Source organism: Monodon monoceros, unplaced genomic scaffold, assembly GCF_005190385.1.
Source record: "Monodon monoceros isolate NGI ecotype Baffin Bay Population unplaced genomic scaffold, NGI_Narwhal_1 Super_Scaffold_9, whole genome shotgun sequence".
In the NCBI taxonomy this organism is placed as follows: domain Eukaryota; kingdom Metazoa; phylum Chordata; class Mammalia; order Artiodactyla; family Monodontidae; genus Monodon; species Monodon monoceros.
The window spans coordinates 45,891,480-45,914,178 of record NW_021703786.1 but is presented as its reverse complement, the minus strand read 5'-3'; the positions used below and the strand labels follow the sequence as shown (position 1 = coordinate 45,914,178).

Sequence of the window (22,699 nt, the reverse complement as noted above, 5' to 3'; positions counted from 1 at the left end):
TGGACTCTGGGTGGCCTTCGCCGTTGCTGCAGAACCTGGCAGAAGTTAGCAGCAGCTGTAGCCACGCAGGCTGTCACTAGGTGGTGAGCCTCCAGTCCCTGGAGATGTGCAAGCAGAACTGGAGACCTCTTTGAGCAGGGAGAGAACGGTCAGAGGGACTTCCTAGGCGGAAGGATGAACTAAATCCTCGCCACACAGTGTGGTAGGTAGGCCAGCAGCAGCGACATCGCCTGGGAGCTTGTTAGCAATGCAGAATCTCAGGCCCAGGCGTATTGCAACAGAATCTACACCCTAACAAAGTTCCTTCAGAGTATTTCTATGCACATTAAAGTTTCTGAGTCAGAGAACTAAAGGATCCTAGGATCCCTAAAATCTCAGAACTGCTAAGATTTCATAAAAACCAGCCTAGAAACTAGCCCTGAGACTTGTTTCGTTTGATCAATGACGTGGTTTTGTTTTTGTTTTGAGCTAACATTTAGAAATCAAGAGATACCACATTGTAAAAATGGCTGCCAAATTTCCCTCTTCTCTGAAATCAAAAGCCCCACACAGGGGCAATTGTTGACTTCCTGCTGGAGCGAAAGAGCAACCATCCCCTCGTCCCGTCTCTCCAGGGTTGCGCTTTTCTGTTCTCACCACGGGGAGTGGAGTGCCCACCACTCCCCCTGGACTCCGAGACACCAAGATTTTCTGAACATCTCTTATGTACCTGTCCAGAGCCTGTAGACGTTAGACCTCAGGACTCTGGAGTAGCTGATGTTAGGATTACAGGCACTGCTGGAGATCGCTCTGCCTGGCTCGTAAAGTCCACAAGTTCAATGGTCTGCCCCTCCTTCCTAAAGGTAGGGGAAGAACAGACAAGATACCTAAAATCCAGCACTTGTAGGTTCTGGTTACTAAGGTGGTGCTGCTATAGTGAGTAATATAGTATAATTTAAAGAACATTTTTAACCGAGTTCAGAGATGATGAATTAAAGATTTTTTTAAAAACCCTGATGCACACACACACAAGATATTTTTTAAATTATGTACATTCTTAAACATCTCTCTTCAGATTTTCTCTGTACTTAGGCCCCAGGAATCAAGGGCAGGCTCGGAGCTTTGGGAAAGAATTGGCCTGGGATTAGGTGCAGGAGGATTAGTGTGGACAGGCTGGGGCAAGGCACCCCCAGAGGGGGAGGAGTATGACCTGGGGCCCAAACCCAGTTTGGGGCAGAGGCGGGGCGGGCAGGGCTGAGCGGATCCCTTCCCACCCTCAACTCAGCCTTGTTCCTGGGACTCAGTCTCAAAGGCGAGTGACAGTGGGGAGGAGCTGGTAAAGGAGAGGCCTGTCCTCCTCCCCAGCCAGGAGAATGCAGGACCACCCGCCCCAGAGAGCTGGTGAGAGAAGAGGAGGGAAACAGCTAAGCCCCAGTCTCCTCTCTGCCCCTAGTCTCCTCTCTCTGCCGGGAAGTTTCTCCTTGCCTTTCTCCTCCATTTCTGTGGAACCTTTTCTCCTGGGCCCAGTCAGTCTCCTAGAGCCCAGCTGCCCTCAGACCCAAGTCCTCTCCACCTGGTCACCCCTCTTGTTCCGGGGACCCGGGCAATTCCCAGCCCAGAGAGCACCCGGCTTGGCCACTAGGCACCCCTCACCCTCAGACGTGTTTACACTACCTCGGCCAGCTGGCCTGTGCCAGGAGCCCACGCTCGGGGTGGCCTTGCCTTCGGGATGGCTCTGTCGCCAGGAGCAGCGCTGGCCGAAGCAGGGACCTCCCGCAGCTCTGCTGCTGCTTCCATCCCATAGCCGGGACGCCGCACCCTGACCCAGGGCTCACCTGGCGCCGTTGTCTGTGCTGTTCCTCAGGGTCGGGGCCCTGCTCCCCATCCCCACCTGCAGTGGACCCCCGACACCCCCCTTTGGGGGACCTGTGACACTGCGTTGTGGGACCGCGTTCACCGAGATCTGGACTGTTCGCTGTGGACACCAGGCCGTGTGCCGTGGTGCTGGGTCCTGGCAGGGTGGGGGCTGGAATAAAGGTGTGCTTTCTTCCATTCCACGGTGTGTGGTCCTTTTGGCCTGGGTGGCCCGAACACCCCCATCCCCGGAGTGCTGGCATTGCCATGGAGGGCTTCAGATAAGGGGTGAACCTTAGAGATGACCCAGGCAGGGGGAGATGAACTGGGGTCAGCAACCCCCCGCCCAGAAACCCCTCTGCTCAGGGGATCTACTCTGAGGGAACCAAGCAGGGAAGCTACAGGTCTTTCAAGCTTCTAGAAAAGACCAGGGTCTCTGAGGCTCTGGAAATGGGTGGTGTGGCCTCATCCCTTGGTCATAGGCAGGAGAGAGGAAGGAAAAGAAGAGCAGAGCTTGTCTACGGCCAGGACCCAGGAACCGTGGAGGCCAGAGTCCGATTCTGAGGGAAGGGGGCCCCCAAATTGGGAAGTTGAGGTCCACTGATCTCTGGACAAGACCTCACCAAAACCCACACTCTACCTCCAACCCTTCCAGAGCCTACCACTGGCACATTAGAACAGGAGAGAACATCCCAAAGCCACCCATGGGTGACCAGCCCATTGGTCATCTATTTTCTTTGAGCCCAGCTATCCCGGCCCCAGGCTCAATGTTTCTGACATGATGACTCGTGATGGACGTCGGATGTTCTGCCTTCCTAGCAACCGTCTGCTCCATGATGGGCAACCATCCCTGCCCCACTCTCAGTCCCTGTGGAACTGACCCCAGACCTCCCTCCAGTCCTGCCCAATCGCTCCATCCCTCTGGCCACAGGGATTGCTTCAAGGACAGGCAGGTGACCCAGTCGAAGCAAACAAGGCTTCGTGTTGAGACATTGCTAGAAGCCAAGGGCAGAAGTTGCATCTCTTCTCTGGGGTTGCTGAGAGGATGTGACTCTGAGTGGTTTTGCCACCACAAAGAAGGAGCAGAACCGACAGCTGGGCAGTGACTAAGTCCTGCTGCCACTTGTTTGAGCCTCTACCCTTCACTAGGCTTAACCAGTTCCTGCTAGTCCAGTACGATGGGATAGCAAGTTGTTTTCTTTGCTTAAGCCAGATTGAATCAGGTATTCTGTTCTTTGCAGTCAAAAGTGTCTCAAAAGGATTGTGGGAAGCAGTGGGGGTTGGACTGGTTTAAGAGGAAAGAAAAGGAGATAAACACTGAATTTGGAGGGAGGAGGGAGTGAAGGATGAATGACAAGAGATGATGTCTCTCTCTAAGCCTCAACTCCACTGAGAGTCAGCCCGGGCCCTTCCCTGCAGTATGACTGTTCCTGAAATTCCATTTACGGGGGAACCTAACCCAGGCAGAGGTTAGGACCTTGTGAGAGAAAAGGCGCACAGCCTGGTAGCCTTGTCGGGACTCTCGTGCTGACTCAGCATTTAGAAGGTGGAGGAATCTTTCAGGTCCTGCCCCAGAGGAGACGATGCAAAGGAGAGTGAAGTGAGGTCTCTAAGATCAGCGCATCTTGCTTGTCAACATCCTCGTGAGTTAGTGACTAGACTTTGACAAGGAGATTAGGGTGGGACAGGCGGCTTGCCCTGCTCCCAGAGGGGGAAGGGAGCAGAGAAATTGGGGAGAAGGACAACTGCGATGTCTGGGAAACCCAGGTTCCCACAGAGAGGAGCTTGTTTGTCACAGTCTAGAGACTCGTCCATCCAAACTAAAGCCATTTTGTCACCTCCACCAGGGACATTGCACTTTACCACCCACCCCTGAGTCTGGGTCTCTGGTCCTGGACCCAGAGAAGGGCATGCCACACTGGCGCTTACCCATTCTGTCACAGGGAACATCGATCCCATCACCTAAAAAGCACGTCCCCATATACGACCCCTAATCCTCACACAACCCATTTTACACACATGGAAACTGAGGCTTCCAGTGGTGAAAAGCCTTGTCAATCACCGCAGTTCCAGCAAATCTTGGGATCAGGAAGCACACCCAGGAGTTCAGGCTCTAGGCCTCGGGGTGCCTCTCAGCGATGCTCTGGAGATGTTTCTCTCACAGGCAGCCCTGCTTTGTGACCCCTTGATTCTTTTCTGCAAGAGCACGACTTAAACTCCAAACCAATGTCTGTGCAATCAGATTCTTAAAGACTTTTGACTTGGTGGGATATGAACATGAACCCATTTTACATTTCTCCAACCAGTACCTTCAAAAGTCCAGTCCAGTTGAAAACTCCCATTTCCTAATATGCTCTGAAAGTCTGTTCCTCACCACGCCGGTCAGGGCCCTGGTGGGGCGGGGGTGTAGTGGGGGAGGAGGGAAGGAGCAGGCCTGCTCCTTCCCTCCTCCCCCAACTCTGGCTTCTCCATCAGGAGAGGAGGGACATAGGGGCATCATTTGATCCTGGGACCCCCACCCCCTCATTCTTCAAAGGAGGAATACAGCGGAAGCTTAACTGGCTGCCGGCTCAGGAAAATTCCCCTGGTCTGCTGGTGCTGGCTGGAGATGACATCCTCTCTACCTGTGCAGAGGTGATTTCACTGCAAAGCTGATGAAGGTGAAACTTCACAATCTCTCACCCGCACAAGTCCCTTCCAAGCCTCACTACCCAATTTTGTATTCTTTTTCTTAAAGAGGGCCTTCAAAGTTGGATAAGCTTGGGAATTCCCTGGTGGTCCAGTAGTTAGGACTCTGTGCTTTCACTGCCGGGGGCCCAGGTTCGATCACTGGTCGGGGAACTAAGATCCCGCGAGCCGCGCAGCCCAGCCAAAAACAAACAAACAAACAAAAAAAGGTTGGATGAGCTGAGGGTCCCCACAACATTTGGATCCATCCTGGGTATAGTCCCCTGGGGGTTGGGGAGTAGCTTCCCCAGCCTTCTTCATCACTGAAGGCAGAAAGCAGCAGCTGGGACTTCTCTGGTGGTCCAGTGGTTAAGACTTCGCCTTCTAATGCAGGGGATGCGGGTTCGATCCCTGGTCGGGGAGCTAAGATCTCCCATGCCTTGGCCAAAAAACCAAAACATAAAACAGAAGCAATGCTGTAACAAATTCAATAAAGACGAGGCTACCCAGGTGGCGCAGTGGTTAAGAATCTGCCTGCCAGTGCAGGGGACACGGGTTCGAGCCCTGGTCCGGGAAGATCCCACAGGCCATGGAGCGCCACAACTACTGAGCCTGCAAGCCACAACCACTGAAGCCCATGCGCCTAGAGCCCGTGCTCCGCAACAAGAAAAGCCACCGCAATGAGAAGCCGGCGCACCTCAACGAAGAGTAACCCCCACTCACCGCAACTAGAGAAAGCCCGCACGCAGCAACGAAGACCCAACGCAGCCAAAACTAAATAAACAAATACATTTTTTAAAAAAAGAGAGAGTTTTAGTGTAGTTTATCATGCAGCAATGGATAACCAGAACAAGCTCTCCATTTCAGAAGACCTCTAAACCTTGGCTGAGAGTTTTGAAAAACTCAGGTCAGCAATCCGCTGACAGATGGTTTCTGAGAGGGACTTCTCCCAGAAAAGGTAGAATAAACACATTTTTTTTTTTTTTGCCTATTTCTTCCCACATCTAAAATTCCTTTGGGGATCCACCCATCTCCACCCTCAATCCATATAGTTTGTATGGGACTAATTCCAGCTCCAGCTTCAGAGTCTGTGACCAAGGCCAGTTCAGTGAGGGTCAGCCCCAGAACATCTGCAGTAAGCGGGTGACATCGTCTTTGTGCTAGGGTTGCTAAGCTGGAAGGATAGAAGCCCAGAGCTGCTGGTCATCATTTCTGCCACCACTTGGGAAAAGTCTGCCTGAGAATGAGCTAACACAGCTCAACACAGAAGAAAGCAGAAATGAAATATTGAGGAAGCACAATTCCTGACACATGTTCTGGGCACCTGGATCCATCCAGGCCTGAAGCCATTACTCCTGAATTTTCCAGTTACATAAACCAATATGCTCCCATATTTTATCGGGCTGGTTTGAGTTTAGATTATCCTGTTTGTTCATCTCTGCCTATTAAAATTGTATCAGTTTTTCATCACTAGTTTAAAACTCACTTCCTACGAGAAGATTTCCTTGAATTATTTAGGGAGTATTTATTGTTTGGGCTTTTCTATTGCCCAGAAAAGACCTCCCAACATACTTCTGAAAAATCCCCACAGCCCTCACACCTCATCATCATCACCAACGTGGCTACAATGGACACAGCCACCCTGATATCTTTTTTTTTTTTTGCGGTACGTGGGCCTCTCACTGTTGTGGCCTCTCCCGTTGCGGAGCACAGGCTCCAGACGTGCAGGCTCAGCAGCCATGGCTCACGGGCCCAGCCGCTCCGCGGCATGTGGGATCTTCTGAGTCCGGGGCACGAACCCGTGTCCCCTGCATCGGCAGGCGGACTCTCAACCACTGCGCCACCAGGGAAGCCCCTATGTTATGTGTATTTTACCACAATTTATAAAATGGGTGATCTATAAAATCCAAACTTTTTCCCCAGAAACGACGGGTAAAATTGGGTATATTTTAATACAAGCAATGGGTATATTTTCTATAGCCGCATGATTTCCTCTCTCTGAGGATCCAAATGACGATTTCTTTGAAGTCTTCTGTTCCCTAAATTATCTGCCCCTTCAGTTTTGTTTTTGTCCTTGTCTTTTAGATGGAAGCCTTCCTTGAAGATGGGGTGATCCTTGGCCATTCATTCATTTTTAAGAATGAGGCAAGAAAAACTGATTGGAAACTGTGTGAACAGGACTTATCAACTGGCGGGCTTAATTGGCAGAGCCATTTCATTGGGGAACCCCACATGACACTTGGGCTGGTCCGTTCCTCTAGAGAGACACCTTCCAGTCTTACCAGAGGGTGAGGGTCGAGGTGGGGCAGCGGGGGGGGGGGGGGTACTTGACTGCCAACATACTTGGGGCCATCCAGGGAATGGGGCCAGAGCCTCCACCGTCACCTCATCCTCCAATTTTTTTTTAAATAAATTTATTTATTTATCTTTAGCTGCATTGGGTCTTCGTTGCTGTGCACGGGCTTTCTCTCATTGCGGCGAGCAGCGGCTACTCTTCATTGCGGTGGCTTCTCTTGTTGCGGAGTACAGGCTCTAGGCATTCGGGCTTCAGTAGTTGGGGTTCACGGGCTCTAAAGCGCAGGTTCAGTAGCTGTGGCGCACGGGCTTAGTTGCTCAGTAGCTGTGGTGCATGGGCTTCTCATTGCGGTGGCTTCTCTTGTTGCGGAACACGGGCTCTAGGCACGCAGGCTTCAGTAGTTGTGGCTCACGGGCTCTAGAGCGCAGGTTCAGTAGCTGTGGCGCACGGGCTTAGTTGCTCCGCGGCATGTGGGATCTTCCCGGACCAGGGCACGAACCCGTGACCCCTGCATCGGCAGGCGGACTCCCAACCACTGCGCCACCAGGGAAGCCCTCCACACTTGAGTTTTAACCTGCAAAAGGGCAAAGACTGGGCCTTGCCTGGGGCCATACTCACAGCACCCAACATAATACCTGGCACAGAGCAGGTTCTCAAAATTATTCATGAATCAAATAAAATAATGAAGGCAGGCCAAGAAGACTTGTAGAAAGTGGGGAGTTGGCCCTGCCTAGGCTTTTAAAGGCTAAGGAGGCAAAGAAACTAAGAGGGGGACAAACGAACCCATGAACTCCACTGGATCCCAACTCCCTCCGGCCCCACCCATCACTGAAATGTTCTGTTTCCCAAACCTCAGGACGCCCAGTCCCTCACGTCTCAGAGCACCCCAACCCCCATCTGCATCCCTCCCTTCCTGCCTCTCAGCCACGCCCTCTCTGCCCCGAGCCAGCGCTTGCTTTTGGGGGTGGTGATGAGCCCCGTGGGAACTGAGTTGCCTCCACAAGGCCTGGCCAGGGTGGGGCGGTGCCTGTCCCTGGGGGTGAGGCTCTGGGCTGTGCAGTTGCGTCGGATGAGCAGGAGAGAGCCAGACTCCAGCTGTCACCATGGCTGAGTTCAGGGTGAGGGTATCCACTGGGGAGGCCTTCGGGGCTGGCACGTGGGACAAAATGTCTGTCATCATCGTGGGGACCGAAGGAGAGACCCTGCCACTGCCCCTGGACCATTTCGGCAAAGAGTTCAGCGCGGGCGCTGTGAGTGTCGGGTGGGGGTGGGGGCGGCGGAGGAGGAAGCAGGAGAGGCGGTGCTCTAGGATACTAAACTTGCCCCCCAGGAGGAGGACTTCGAGGTGACGTGCCCCCAGGACGTGGGCCGGGTGCTGCTGCTGCGCTTGCACAAGACTCCCCCCGCGCTGCTCCGTCCTTTCTGGCCCCTGGCCTCCGACGCCTGGTTCTGCCGCTGGGTCCAGCTCACGCCGCCCCGGGGCGCCCCCCTCCGCTTCCCCTGCTACCAGTGGCTGGAGGACCAGGGGAGCCTGGTGCTGCGGGAGGGGACAGGTGAGGAGGACACAAGAGGGAGGAGGGGGCTGGTGTGTTGGGGGGAAAGGCAAGGGGAGTGGAGAGGTGAGCCGGTGTCGCCGAGGGGGAGGGACAGGGAGTTTGGGGGAAGAGGGGGGTGGCAGTCTGGTGTGGGAGAAACTACTTATGGGGGCAGGGGATCTGGTAAGGGGCGGCTGGAGTGGAGGGGAGAGCGGCTGGGGCCGGAGGTCAGGGGGCTTTCTCTGTCCTCCCCACCGGCTCCGCTGCTCCCACAGCGAAGATTTCCTGGGAGGACCGCCACCCCACCCTCCAGCAGCAGCGCCAGGAGGAGCTGCAGGCCAGGCGGGAGATGTACAGGTGAGGAGGGGGTTACTGAGGGGGAGGCGGGTTGCCGAGGGGATGAGGGTCAGCCTCGTTCCGCTGGTGTTGACGCGGCCTGAAGTCCCTGCCTGGTCCTCTGTCCTTTCCAATCACAGCATCTCCAGGAACTCGTTAGAAATACAGTTTCTCAGACCCACCTCACAGCTACTGAATCAGATGTTGAGGGTGAGGGGCAGCAGTGTTGGTGTTTTTAACTGAAGTGTAGTTGATTTACAACGTTGTGTCCATTTCAGGTGTACAGCAGCGTGCTCTGGGTTGTTTATTTGCAGATTATATTCCACTATACGTTATTACAAGATACTGGCATCAGCTTAATAAAAATGTGCAGCATGACAGTTGTGGGTTAAGTTTTATTTGGGGCAAAATGAGGACTACAGCCCAGGAGACGGCATTTCAGAGAGCTCTGAGAAACTGCTCCACAGAGGTAGTGGGGAAAGTCAGTACCTACGTGATTTTGGTGAAGGGGGAGCTCTTGCAATCGAGCACATATTTTGTTTTGCAGAAGGTTTCTGCTAGTCACGAAGAGCAGTCGTCACCATGAAGGATTTTAGTGCTTTTCTGGATATGAGGAGATACAAGAATTGGGTTCATAAAATCACATCTATCTGAAAACCTGTTCTGCCCATTTCTCCCAGAGCACAGAATGCCTCATTTCTGCTCGCCACCCTGAACTCCTGTGGGAGTTGAAAGTCAGCAACAGCAGCAACACATAATTTAGTCCTTGTCCTTGTAGCGGAGGATGGCAAGTACCAAATTGTAGTTGGCGCTGGATGTATAATTCCCTGTGCGATAACAGTAAATCCTTGTTGCTAACAATATTGGGGTTTTTTTTTTTGTTTTTTGGTTGGTTTTTTTTTTGGGCTGCGCCTGACCGGAGATCAAACCCAAGCCGCCTGCATTAGGAGCGGGGAGTCTTAACCACTGCCCCACCAGGGAAGTTCCGCTAGCAATATTGTTTTAACAAGCCTTCCAGATGACTCATGCCCACTGAAGTTTGAAACCCACTGCTTTTTTTTTTTTTTTTTTTTGCGGTACGCGGGCCTCTCACTGTTGTGGCCTCTCCCGTTGCGGAGCACAGGCTCCGGACGCGCAGGCTCAGTGGTCATGGCTCACGGGCCCAGCCGCTCCACGGCATGTGGGATCCTCCCGGACCGGGGCACGAACCCGCGTCCCCTGCATTGGCAGGGGACGGACTCTCAACCACCGCGCCACCAGGGAAGCCCTGAAACCCACTGCTTTTACATGCCTCACTCTTGCTGGAGTCTTTCTGGGTCGCTGGCGAGGACTTCTAAGGCAGAAAGCCAGGGACCACACGCGTGAGCAAATGTTCAAAAGGTCATGGTCTGGCCAGCTGAGCTGCTGTCTGAAGAGCGGGCTGCAGGCTTTCGCTTTAGGTCTCTGGGGGCACAGCAGCTGCAGGCTTACTTGGCTCCTGGTGATTCCACGTGTGTTGTGAATTACATCCCGGAGAAAACCATGGCGCCTAATCTGCCAGCATCAGCCCCAGGTGAGGGAACAGATGGAGGGAGCTGTGTCTGTGGAGTGGCCTTTCTTCCTTTCTTGGCAAAACAAGGACACAGGAGTCAGGAGACGCAAGGCCAGCCTAGGCCCTGCCGAAAGGAGCTGTGAAATCTTAAGCAAATTAGTTAACCTTTTTGATCCTTAATTTCTTCTGCAAAAGGAACTAAGAATACCAGGCTGATTTGTGTTATTAGGAAGAACAAATGAGAAGATGGTTGAGAATGCAGCTTGTCAGCCGCAAAGCCCTGCACACGTGTGTACTGAGGTTCATAATGTCCCTCAGTTACCTCTGATCCAAGTGGCTACGCCCTCAATACTCAGAGTGAGGTCTCACGTCCACAGGGTCGGCATCACCTGGGAGCTTGTTAGAAATACAGGGTCTTGGGCCACCCACCCCAAACCTACTTGATGAGAATCTGCATTTTACCAAGATCCCTGGGGGAACTAAGTTTTTGTGCATTAAAGTTTGAGAAGCAGGGTTTGGCCACCACCTGGTGGCAGTGTACTTTAACTGCAAATTGTGTTCTGAAGTTGCCTGTTCAAACCCAAAGGCACTGGCGGAATGAACCAAAGAATGAATATGGGAGGGAATGAGAGGATGACTGGCTGGGGGTCCTCAGCTTTGCAGGGACATGATTTTACCATTTCACCTAAAGTCTTCAGGCTGTGTTGCTTGCTGGATAAAGGGATTTAAAGAGGCTAAATCTCTTTAGGCCAGGCCAGAGTACATTTCTGGGCTCCCCCAAGCTTTGGAGGCTGAAGTGTCTCTCCACGGGATGCCTGCCAAAGGCAACTGACGTCTTCCTGTGTTCCCACCTTCAGGACAACCTCCGCTCTGTGATGCATCTGTGTTAGTCAGGAGTTTTGTGGTTGCAAGAACGATAACAGACTCCAGCTAGCAGACAGAAAAAATGGGAATGCGTCAACAGGTCACAGAAGTGAGGGCTGGAAGCGTAGCCAGATCTTACGGGCCAGAAGCCAGGGTGACTCTCCCCCTGTCTCTGGAGCCCCCTAGATGCTTCTCTCTCTGGCTTCACTTTCCTCTCTCCCTGCAGAACAGCTTTCTTTGGTTCCCAGTCCACACAGTGGAAAATGGCCTTTTTTTTTTTTTAATAGCAACTCCTTTATTTTTAATTATTTTTTAAAATTTATTTATTTATTTGGTTGTGCCTGGTCTTAGTGGCGGCAGGCAAACTCTTAGCTGCGGCACTCACATGGGGTCTAGTTCCCTGACCAGGGATCGAAACTTGGGCCCCGTGCATTGGAAGCACGGACTCTTCACCACTTCACCACCAGGGAAGTCTCCCAGTCCTGGTGTTTATGTGCTATAACCCAGATATCCAGAGAGAGATGACCTCTGGTCCAGCCCCAATCTCCAATTCCCTGGGAAGGATTCTGATTGGCCTTGCTCTGGCCAGGTGCCCAACCCTGGACCAATCAACTGACCAGGGGAGAACATGGCTGTGGGAACATGGCAGCTCTCCCTGCGGCCTTGAGGGTGGAGGGGAAGGGCAGAGCCCAGGAAGACCCCTGCTTGTGGAAGGGGGCTGGCCCTGACCAGGGCCTCCAAGGGGTCTGCCACTCCGTCTCCCTAGTCAGTGGTTTCCCTGAGGCTTCTTGCTGGCTGCCTCCCTGCTCCTCCCTCCAGCTGGAAGACTTACATCCCAGGCTGGCCTCGCTGCCTCAACGAGGAGACCATAAAAAACCTGGACCTCAACATCAAATACTCTCTGGCAAAGAACATCACCTTCTACCTGCGAGGCGGCTCTATGTGAGGATGCCCACCCTCTCCTGCCCCTGGGCCTCAGATGTACTGGTACCCCTGCCTTCTGCCCTCCCCCACTCAGCTCCCCCACCATCAGGGATGTGGGTCACACAGCCCAGCCCAGGGCACAGCCTCTGCTCACCACCTATTCCAACAAGGTGAGGATGACCTCAGGGGCAGTGACTACCACGGCCCCCCCGGAGGCTGGTTCAGGACCCCAGGATGGATAAGCTTAGCCAACGCGGGCGGGTCTCCCAGGGCCTCTTGCCTCCCTCTCCCCACTTTTCACATCTTCTGGCAGGTTGGCACATCTGAAACTCAAAGGGCTGCTGGACCGCAAGGGGCTCTGGAAGAGCCTGGAGGAGATGAGAAGTGTGTTCAACTTCCGGAAGACCCCAGCCGTGGGTGAGGGGCTCCAGCCGGGGCTCCAGACCTCTTCCCTGGGATATCAGCTCTCCTGGCTGTCAGGAATCTCAGAAAACCAAGCGCCAGTTCACTGTGTGACCCTGGGCAGGCCCCTGACTCCCACGAGACCTTACTTTCTCCTCAGACACAGAAAAGGACATGTCGTGGGGACATCTCTGACCTTCTAATGCCTTGTATCCCTCAGACACTTGTTGAGCTACTACACATGAGACACTCGCTTAGGGGCTGTGGACACAGTCCTTGCCCCCACAGGGCTCCCAGTTGAGCAGACAAGTAGACATTAGGCTCAAAGGCAAATAATGAGTTTCGCTTATGAAACCTGTGCATTAGCTCCAGTGAGAGTGTGTGAAAGGGGAACCTGGCCTAGTCCAGCTAGGGAACTCTCTACAGAGGTGACTTTTATGCTGAGACCTCAAAGTGGGGCAGGTGTCAACAGCGCCAGGCATGGTGTGTGAGGGCAGAGGGTGCTTCAGGTTCGGGGGGGGGGCGGTCCGGTGCATGTGAAGGCCCTGAAGATGGAAGGAGTGGAGACCTTTGAGGGGAAAGATGCTGCTGTGGCCAAAGGGGGTTGAGCCAGGGAAGGAAGACAGGAGGCGAAGCAGGAGAGGTGCATTTGCCCTGGGCCGTGCAGGACTGTGGAGGCCGTGGCAGGAGCTCGGGCCTTTCCTAAGTGCAGTGGGACCAGCTGCCAGCTGAGGAGTACTGTGGCCAGATGTGCCATGGGGAGGGGGCTGTTAGGGGACAGGAGTGCAAGCAGGAGGACCAGTTATGAGGCTCTGGCTGTGGTCAGCAGAGGATGGAATCCTCAGCGAGGCAGTGACAGCAGAGATGGAGTGGACGTGTGGAGCAAGAGCTACTGAGGATGGAGAATCGGTGGGACTTGATGGGCGGAGGATGGGGGGAGCTGCCGAGAGGACTCCGGGCTCTGCCACCTGCAATCCAGTGGATGAAGGTGCCATTCCCGGGATGCCAGGCAATGGGCTGGGGACTGGGCTAGAGCAGGAGCCCATGTTCAGCCTCCGATATACTGTGTTTGAGTCATGGGGGTGGAGATGGCAGGTAGATGGTGGGACTGGTGGGCTGGGGACTAAGGTTTGCTGTTTGGTGAACTGAAGCCAAGGGGTCAGAGGTCACCCTGGGAAGTACTGCATGAGAAGAGACGGGAGCACAGGATGGACGCAGGAGAAACGCCACAATGGCGCTCAGGGGGAGACCCCTGGGCGCTGGGGTGACTGGTCCCATCTCCCCTGCCCCCCTGCAGAGTATGTGTTTGAGCACTGGCAGGAGGATGCCTTCTTCGCCTACCAGTTCCTGAATGGCCTCAACCCGGTCCTGATCCGCCGCTGTCGCCACCTCCCAAAGAACTTCCCTGTCACTGATGCCATGGTGGCCCCAGTGTTGGGCCCCGGGACGAGTCTGCAGGCTGAGCTGGAGGTGAGGGGCACAGGAGTCCTGGCTCTGCATGCCCCCATCTCAGTGCTTTGGGCCCATCCCCTACTGGAGAGGAATAACACTCACATTTGTTAAGGACCTACTGTGTGCTACGTGCCAGGAACACCCTCTCCCGTGCACAGTCTCCTGGCCCTGAATCCTCTCCCCACCCCCATACTCCCCACCTTCTGCCTTTAGAAAGCCAGATGGCAGCCCTGGCTCCCCTTCTCTCTCCCGCAGAAAGGGTCCTTGTTCCTGGTGGATCACGGCATCCTCTCTGGCATCCACACCAATGTCATTAATAGGAGGCCTCAGTTCTCCGCGGCCCCAATGACCCTGCTATACCAGCGCCCAGGGTGTGGGCCCCTGCTGCCCCTCGCCATCCAGGTCAGCAGCCGGGCAGGCGACAGAGCAGGGGCAGGGAGAGGTCTGACTAAATGGTTGGCAGACACTCAAGGCTGCCTCTCCCCACTGGCCTCTGCTATAGCTCAGCCAGACCCCTGGGCCCGACAGCCCCATCTTTCTGCCCAGCGACGACAAGTGGGACTGGCTGCTGGCCAAGACGTGGGTGCGCAATGCCGAGTTCTCCATCCACGAGGCCCTCACACACCTGTTACAGGTACACCTGGTGACCGAGGTCTTCACCCTGGCTACGCTGCGCCAGCTGCCTCACTGCCACCCACTCTTCAAGGTCAGTCGCCCAGCAAGACGACCCAGACTGTGCCCCAAGCCTGCAGGTCGCTGCACCTGGGCCTGCCCTTCGGGGTCCTATGCCGCCTGTCCCCACGTGGCCCTGTCCTTTCAGGCTGAGATGCTGAGCCCCCATTCTGCCTCAGCGGCATCTCCCTGCACAATTCCCCTGAGAGGCTGCTTTCCAGCAGGCCCTGAGCTAGGGTGAGGTGATGAGGACAGGCGTGAGGGAGAGGACCGCATGTGAGAGCAGGCTATGCCCCAGAGAGATTCTCTTCTTAGGGGAGCTCAAGCCAACAGCGATCACAGAAGCCCAGCTCCTAGGAAAGGAGAGACCTGGGGCTGACAGATGCCAAAGTGCGAACATGGCTTTGACCAACAGGTTTTCTGCAGATAGCTGCAGGGTGGGGAGCCCTGGGAGGGAGACCCGTGTCTCTAAGGTGGGCTCTGCTAAGCCTTCAGATGGCCCAGATTCATTTCCTCCAGGGACCTGGAGCATCTCCTCTGTAAAGATGAGGGGTCCACAGCTACTCACTTTCTGATTCTTCCTTAGACAGTCTCCTGGGTCCTGGATGCAGGCCCTACTCTGTCCTCTTCAATCCAGGCTGATTCTTTCTGACAATCTACAGCTCCCAGGGCCTGGCACTCAGACGTGGTCTCTAGGGGACCATTTCACATTGCCAGGCCCGCAGGCCCTGGTTATCACGGTGCTTTGCCTGCCTGGGGTTAGGAAATCACAGGAGGCCAGAGCTGGAGGGATTCATAGTGCTATCCAGATCAGCCCTCTCATTAGCCCAGTGATCTGATGCCCAGAGAGAGGAAAACACACGCTCAAGGTCACAGGAGAGGATGCTGGTGGACCTTAGCCCCCATCACTGGGCCTGGAGCCCTGGTCCCTATCCCAGGCTGCTCCCTTGTCCCTGTCATCTCTCTCCATGTGTGATTGACAAGACTGGGTTCCTCTATGGGGGGGCGGGTCTGGGGCCACAGAGACCCAGGCTTCGCCTAGCTCTGCCTCCTCTGGCCCTTACAGCTGTTGATCCCACACACACGGTACACCTTGCACATCAACACGCTGGCCCGTGAGCTACTCATTGCCCCCGGGAAGGTGGTGGACAGGGTAAGGACTGCTTTAGGGAGGGTGGGGATGGGATATTCCTTCAGTGTAAAGAATCTGGGGTCTTGGGCCTCCCTGGTGACGCAGTGGTTGAGAGTCCGCCTGCCGATGCAGGGGACGCGGGTTCGTGCCCCGGTCTGGGAAGATCCCACATGCTGCGGAGCGGCTGGGCCCGTGAGCCATGGCCGCTGAGCCTGCACGTCCGGAGCCTGTGCTCCGCAACGGGAGAGGCCACAACAGTGAGAGGCCCACGTACCGCAAAAAAAAAAAAAAAAAAAAACAATCTGGGGTCTTGGGGTGGGAGTGGCCCTGTCTCCCCAACCACTATTACCTCCTGCTTCTGGGGCAAGGGCTGTGGTACCCAGGAGTCCCGTTTCCCAGTCCACAGGCCTTGGCATTGAAGGTTTCTCTGAGCTGGTACAGAGGTACATGGAACAGCTGAACTATTCCGTCCTGTGTCTGCCTGAGGATATCCAGGCCCGAGGAGTTGAAGACATCCCAGGCTACTACTACCGGGACGATGGGATGCAGATCTGGGGTGCAGTGGAATGGTGAGGGGGCCAGCCCCAGAGAACTGGGGCCTTGGGGGACAGGAAGGAAGACTGGGAAGGAGAAGGAAGGCCCAGGGAGGCGTCCACCAGGAGGAGGGCCAGACATTAATAGCACTGGGACCAGGAGGGGGCACTCCTCAGAGAGGGTCGGGGTTCACAGCTGGGATGGAACCCCGTGCACCAGCAGCTTTGTCTCCGAAATGATCGGCATCTACTACCTGAGCGATGAGTCTGTCCGCGATGACAGTGAACTCCAGGCCTGGGTGTGGGAGATCTTCTCCGAGGGCTTCCTAGGCCGGGAGAGCTCAGGTAGGGGGACCTCGGTTCTTAGGTCCTACCCTCAGGCCACTGCGGCATTGTCCTCAGGACCCTGGTAGCCCCGTTCCCAGCCCAGCTCTCCCTGCAGGTGTACCCTCCTCCCTGGGGACACGGGAAGCCCTGATACAGTATGTCACTATGGTGATATTCACCTGCTCGGCCAAGCATTCCGCTGTCGGTACAGGGCAGGTGAGAAGGGTCAATGCCAGGGTGGCGGGACGGAGGGGGCCGGGCTCCTAGCCTCACTCTGCCCTCTCGGCCTTCAGTTTGACTTCAGTGCCTGGATGCCCAACCTGCCACCCACCATGCAGCTGCCACCGCCCACCTCTAAAGGCCAGGCAAGCCCGGAGAGGTTCATAGCCACCCTCCCACCAGTCAATGCCACATGTGATGTCATCATTGCCCTCTGGGCGCTGAGCAAGGAGCCTGGAGACAGAGTGAGTGTGGGGCTGGGAGCCTGACCAGGCCAGCCCTGGGGTAAGGGAGGCGACACTGTTTACTCTCCCTGACCCACACCCCACTGTGCCATCAGACCCCAGTGAGTCTTCCCAGGAGGACACAAGGGCATTGGACATCGCACAAGGAGGGTCAAATGGCCAAATGAGATGATTCAGAGTCACCCTTAGCTGCAAGGGCAACGTGTGATATGTTCCAGTGAGGCCGCCCCCTTTAAAACTCTCACTTGGGCTTTCATCCCCGAGAGCTGCCTGCAGTAATCATCACTGTTCAAGGGGAGGGGGCACGGATGAGGTTCAGTCGTAGGCTGCTTCAGGTCCCCCAGGGTGGATGGCTAAGGCGGGTCCTGGCTGTAAAGCAGCCCCTTCACCCAGCCTTGTGTTTGGTTCCCAGCGGTCCCTGGGCACCTACCCGGACGAGCACTTCACGGAGGCGGCCCCGTGCTGGAGCATCGCGGCCTTCCAGAGCCGCCTGGCTCAGATCTCGCGAGACATCCAGGAGAGAAACCAGGACCTGGAGCTCCCCTACACCTACCTGGACCCTCCCATCATCGAGAACAGCGTCTCCATCTAAATCCCCTGGGGAAAAGGGCCCCACATGACATCCCTTTGACCCCATAGCTCTAGGCTACCTGCCACCCAGAGAAAAGGACTCCCCAGAAAACCAGGCCCCCATATGCCCCTGCTGGGTCTGGTCTAACTCATCCCCAATACACCACAAAACAGAAACAAAAAAAAACCCCCAGAGAATAAAAGCTCATTGGACGGCACCACTATGTCTTTTGAAGACTCCAAGCCTCACAGTACCTGCACACCCACAGCCCCCTGGAAGGGTACCATAGGGGGAAGACAGTCCTGCCCCCAATCCCACTGACCACAGCTGACTGGACCTAATGGTCATGCGGCTCAAGGGCAGCCCTCTTCCAGACCGTCCAGCAGCATAAGGCGTGGCCCGCCTGAAAACTGCTCGAGAGGTTGATGGTGACCTATGGTCCCAACTTTAAAATGAACAACCCACTGAGAAAGGGCCATGGGAAGCAGGGCAGAAGGAAGACCTACTGCCGGGGACTTGCAGGCAGTGCCCACATATGCTTTCTAAAAATAACATACCCCGGGACTTCCCCGGTGGCTCGGTGGTTAAGAAACCACCTGCTAATGCGGGGGACATGGGTTCGAGCCCTGCTCCGGGAAGATCCCATATGTGGTGGAGCAACTAAGCCTGTGTGCCACAACTACGGAAGCCCACATGCCTAGAGCCCGTGCTTCGCAACAAAAGAAGCCACCGCAATGAGAAGCCCATGCACTGCAACGAAGAGTAGCCCCCGCTTGCCGCAACTAGAGAAAGCCCGCGCACAGCAAAGAAGACTGAGCACAGCCAAAAATAAATAAATAAATAAAATTTTAATTTCAAAAATAAATAAATACTACATTAAAGAGTGATAAGTGCTGAAGAGAAGCTATAAAGCAGGGAAGGATAATACAGTAAGTCCCCTACACACGAACCTTCAAGTAGCCAACTTTTAAAGATGCGAACATGCTTTCGCATATCCAATCACCTAAGTTAGTTCCCGTGTCTGGTATATATTGTCATGTCCCTGCATCCTCTGCAAGTGGTTGTGCTTTTGTGTACTTTACTGTACAGCACTGTATAGAGTATAGTAGTGCATTATCTTTATTTCAAGCCCAGGATGTCTGGAAGCAAGAATAGAAGCAGCGGTGATGTAGCTGGTACTGCTGAGAAGTGCCAGCTGTTGTCCTGTACTCCTGTACTTTTCAAGGTACTATCCTGTAAGATTAAAAATGCTTTCTTTATTTTTTGTTTGTTTGTTTTGTTTTGTTTGTTTATGTATTATTTGTGTGAAAAATATTATAAACCTATTACAGTACAGTACTGTACAGCCAGTTGTGTTAGTTGGGTACCTAGGCTAAATTTGCTGAAATTAGGAACAAATTGGACTTATGAACGTGCTCTCAGAACACAACTCATTAGTATGTAGGGGACTTACTGTATAAAGTATAGGGGAGCAAATATAGATATAGAGTAGCCAGGCAAGAGCTCTTTAGAAGGGGACTTTTGAGTAAAGGTATAAAGTGTGGTCGACTCCTTCCAACCACAGGGCCTTTGCACATACTGTTGCCTCTCCACCTCTTAGACCTGGTTAATGTTTCCTCTTCCTTCAGATCTTAGCTTGATAATTGCTTCATCAAGAAAGACCAGGTTTAACTCTTAATGGCTCCCAGAGCACTGTAGTTAACATCTTTGATGGATATCTTTCTTTTCCACTAGATTAGACTGTGTGTAATTTGGTTTGGTTTTCTCCCCACCTCCAGGCACAGTACCTGGTAAGTGGGAGATTCTTGAAACACGGGTTAGTGATGAGGACAAGATCAGGGTTGGGAACTGAATCAATGATGGGATTGGAATTAGGATGAATATTCAGTAAGGATGAGATGAGGGGTAGGAGGTGACGTGAGGGCGGGGAATGCCTTAAGGGGATGGAGGCAGGACAGAGAAGAGGCTGGGGATGAAGGTCATGCGCATGCTCTGTGACTGGCAGAGCTGTCTCATTTGCCTGGTCACAGTACTCTCACGGGTTGTCAGGCCGGTCAGACCTGCCCTCCTGGGCTCTGCTCAGCCACCCTGATGACCCTTGTGTGATGCGAGGAATTTGATGATTCAAATTTGCATCTTAAGATGAAAATTTACCCAGCCTCCTGCCTTCTAGCCACTCCCCTTCTCTTGAGACTGTGCCCCCAGGGGGCTGCTAAGGCTCTGTAAGGAGCAGGGCCAGTGGAGGGGGGAATTGAGGCTCAGAGGTTTGGGAAACTGCACCTCCAGGCCCCTCTGGGATGCTGGGTCCTGGAGGAGCAGGGGTGAGAGGCCCAGCCTTAACCTTCTAATCCAGCAGTAGCATCACTCTGTGGGGGTGGGAAGGAGGCAGGGGCACACAGTCAGCCTGGAGGGGATTGTGGGAGGGGATTCGGAAGAAACAGGGGAGGGAGCTGATGGTGTAGAAGAGTTTGGGCGCCATTTTCCAAATCACAATCCATTCTCAATAGGTGTCCCCCAGCCAACCCCTCTGTCCCAAAAAAAGCAGGAGTGGTGGCTCCAGGTTTGATCAGGGCTCAAGTCTGGAGTGGAAATTAGGTTCCCAAGGGAAACAGATGGAGATGGGGATGGTGGGGACGTCGGTGTGGCCGGGGACATGGATGGGATTAGGCATGAGGATGTAGATGGAGGGCTCCCCAGTTACAACCAAAATGTGGATGCGTGACTCTGGGTAGGTGCTCATTGGGCTGAAGAACTGGTTCTCCTTGACCAGGGGTGGACCCGGAGAGCAGGAGAGGCCCCAGGGAAGGATGTGAGCTCGCTGGGTTGGCTCACAATGAGCCACCCACACAGGAAGCTGAGCCCTCACTGCTGGGGCACCCACCCCACCCCCACCTTGCCCCACCCAGAGCTCTGCAAGGCAGGGGAGCAACCCCTGGAGCCCCCCGCCCCCCAAGTCAGAGGGAAAACAATCAGATTGGGTCACTCCCTTACTGTAAGCCAGAGCTTAAAACCGTGTTTCCCTTAGAATCAAATCCAAGGACTCAACTGTGGACTATAGGATCGTGCATGACCCAGCTTCCGTCCACCCCTGGGTCACCTATTGCAGCCACTCGGGCCTTGAACACACACCCTTCAGGGCCCTTGCACTTGCCCTGTCCTTGTTTGTAACACATTTCCCCCCAGTCTCAACTCAGCTGTCACCTCCTCAGAGTGACCTTCCCTGATCACCACATCTAATGCTCCCCCCCACCCAGGTCATGCTAACACACCACCTGGTTTCATCTCCTGACTGCACTTGCAACCATCTGAAAGGATGTATTTGTTTATGTGTTTTTTGTCTGCCCCCATAAGCCAGTTGAAGTAGGGGTCATGCCAGGGGAATTGACAGCCGCGTCCTCCACATACTGTCTAGGGAGACAGGAGCCATGAGGCAAGCAGACCCCAGAACGTCAGTGCTGGAAGGGACTTTCCCGGTCTTCACGTTCCTCCCATTTATCTGAAAAATCTGGGCCACTGAGGCTGAGGGACTCGGAAAGAAGGCTGGTATCTTCTCTTTACACCATACCAGCTGCCCTCCAGACTTACGGAAAAGCACAGAGGGGGTCCAGGGTGCAAGCTGAGGGACGCCACCTGTCTGACAAGGCTGGAGCTTTACATGGCCCCCCTCCCCACATCCTGTCCCCAGAGGCTTCCAGAGCCCACGTAGGATCCTACATGTGGCCAGGTGTGTCTCCCCAGTAAATCTCCCTCCAAGCTGGCTTTCTGGGGAAACAGATTCCAATGATCCCCCCTGGTTCCACCCTCTCTGGCTCTGGGACATTTGCAGACGAGGCATATCTTCTAATGCTAACTTTGGTGCAGGCAAAGGAGTGTCCGTCCTCTTGGAAAGACAAGGTGCCTGACTGTGCCCGGACATCCTTCCAGCGTATCCCGGTCCTGCTGTTCTAAGTCAAAGCCCAGGTTTAAGGGGATGGCACATCCAGCCTCTGCTATAGTTATTATAGCCACAAGGGGGCGCCGTTGGGTATGTCTTATTCCTTGATTTTGTTCAAAGGCGAGCAGAAACTGGTGATTTTGGCTAAATTCTTAGGTTGGAATCTGCAGGTGAGACATCCCCGAACACGCCTCTTCATGCACAATGCCATGGGGATCCTATTCTCCCAGTATCACATGTTCAGGAAGTGAAAATCCGATCTTTGGCAGAGCCAAAGTCTGCCCCACGTCCACTCCCCAAAGACACTGTGACCAGGGTTTGGTCGGGTACAAAATTTGACTCAGGAGGCAGAAGAGGTAAGGGGGGCTAGATCTGAAGTCTAGGGAAGCAGGAAAATGGGAAGGTTGGGTGGCTGTGGAGAAAGATGTGGATGACTGGCTTGAGGGCTGCACAAATCTCAATTTTTAAGGGCTACAGGGCTGGAAGGGAGAACATTAGACCCCCCAGATTACCATCTGTTTCAGTCAGGGTGGGTTAGATTATGCTGCAACAACAAATAATCTCAAAATCTCAATGGCTTAACCCAGCAAAAGTTCATTTCTCACTCAGCTCCATGCCCAGCTCAGGTCATCACAGGGCTCTGCTCTAGTCCCTCAGAGACAGAAGCTGATGGAAGCAACATCTCATCACATGCTTCTAGAACAGAGAGGCAGAGAGCAGAGAACTCTGGTGAGCTCATGCCAGCAGTTAAATGCTCCAGCCTGGAGATGACCACATCACTTCTGCTCATAGCTTTTTGGCCAAAACTCATCCATGACTCCACCCATGCACAAGAGAGCCAGAGGTTGAATCCTCCATGTGTCCAGAAGAGGAACCAGATCTCAGTGGCAATGCTAACAACTCCCACACCCAGAAGCTGGATTCTCAGGCTTTGCAAAATACCCACTTTTTTGTATCGGCTCCTTGAGTCTGGATATCCCTTCACCTTCTGATGGATAACACACTCTGGGAGGTGAAGGAACGTAGGATCTGGCTAGGTGGTGGGTTGAGCTGGGAGGCTTCCTGTCTCCAGAGCAGGTGATCCAGGGACTCATTGCTGCTCTTTCTTTCTCTAATCCCCTGGTTCCCCACCCACCTACATGCACACAGGAACAAAAACAAAAATGAAATGGGAGCCAAGTATATTGATTTTTATTGAATTTACTGGGCTCAAGGACAAAAATGGT

At 54.1% G+C, this 22,699-nt stretch overlaps 1 protein-coding gene across 3 annotated transcripts; it reads left to right on the top strand.

Annotated features, from left to right (window-relative positions):
• Window positions 1-7,899: 7,899 nt before the first annotated feature.
• Window positions 7,900-17,724, top strand: ALOX15B (arachidonate 15-lipoxygenase type B). 3 transcript variants are annotated; one of them, XM_029212220.1, is made up of 14 exons: window positions 7,900-8,046; window positions 8,127-8,349; window positions 8,607-8,688; window positions 11,882-12,004; window positions 12,300-12,403; window positions 13,686-13,858; window positions 14,096-14,242; window positions 14,343-14,546; window positions 15,579-15,665; window positions 16,044-16,213; window positions 16,401-16,522; window positions 16,620-16,720; window positions 16,798-16,968; window positions 17,381-17,724. In XM_029212220.1, the coding sequence occupies exons 1-14, from the start codon at window positions 7,900-7,902 to the stop codon at window positions 17,558-17,560; spliced, it is 2,034 nt and encodes a 677-aa protein (XP_029068053.1). In that variant the 3' UTR covers window positions 17,561-17,724. The 3 variants fall into 3 exon arrangements, with proteins under 3 accessions (XP_029068053.1, XP_029068054.1, XP_029068055.1); XM_029212221.1 differs by lacking the exon at window positions 15,579-15,665 and having other exon boundaries at window positions 17,381-17,560; XM_029212222.1 differs by lacking the exons at window positions 15,579-15,665; window positions 16,401-16,522 and having other exon boundaries at window positions 16,044-16,200; window positions 17,381-17,560.
• Window positions 17,725-22,699: the final 4,975 nt, after the last annotated feature.

Bases quoted from the DNA above. Each gene is read 5' to 3' on its own strand.
- ALOX15B (XM_029212220.1), top strand. From the start codon at position 7,900: ATGGCTGAGTTCAGGGTGAGGGTATCCACTGGGGAGGCCTTCGGGGCT. The intron at 8,047-8,126 runs GTGAGTGTCGGG...CTTGCCCCCCAG, and splicing joins AAGAGTTCAGCGCGGGCGCT to GAGGAGGACTTCGAGGTGAC. The intron at 16,969-17,380 runs GTGAGTGTGGGG...TTTGGTTCCCAG, and splicing joins GCAAGGAGCCTGGAGACAGA to CGGTCCCTGGGCACCTACCC.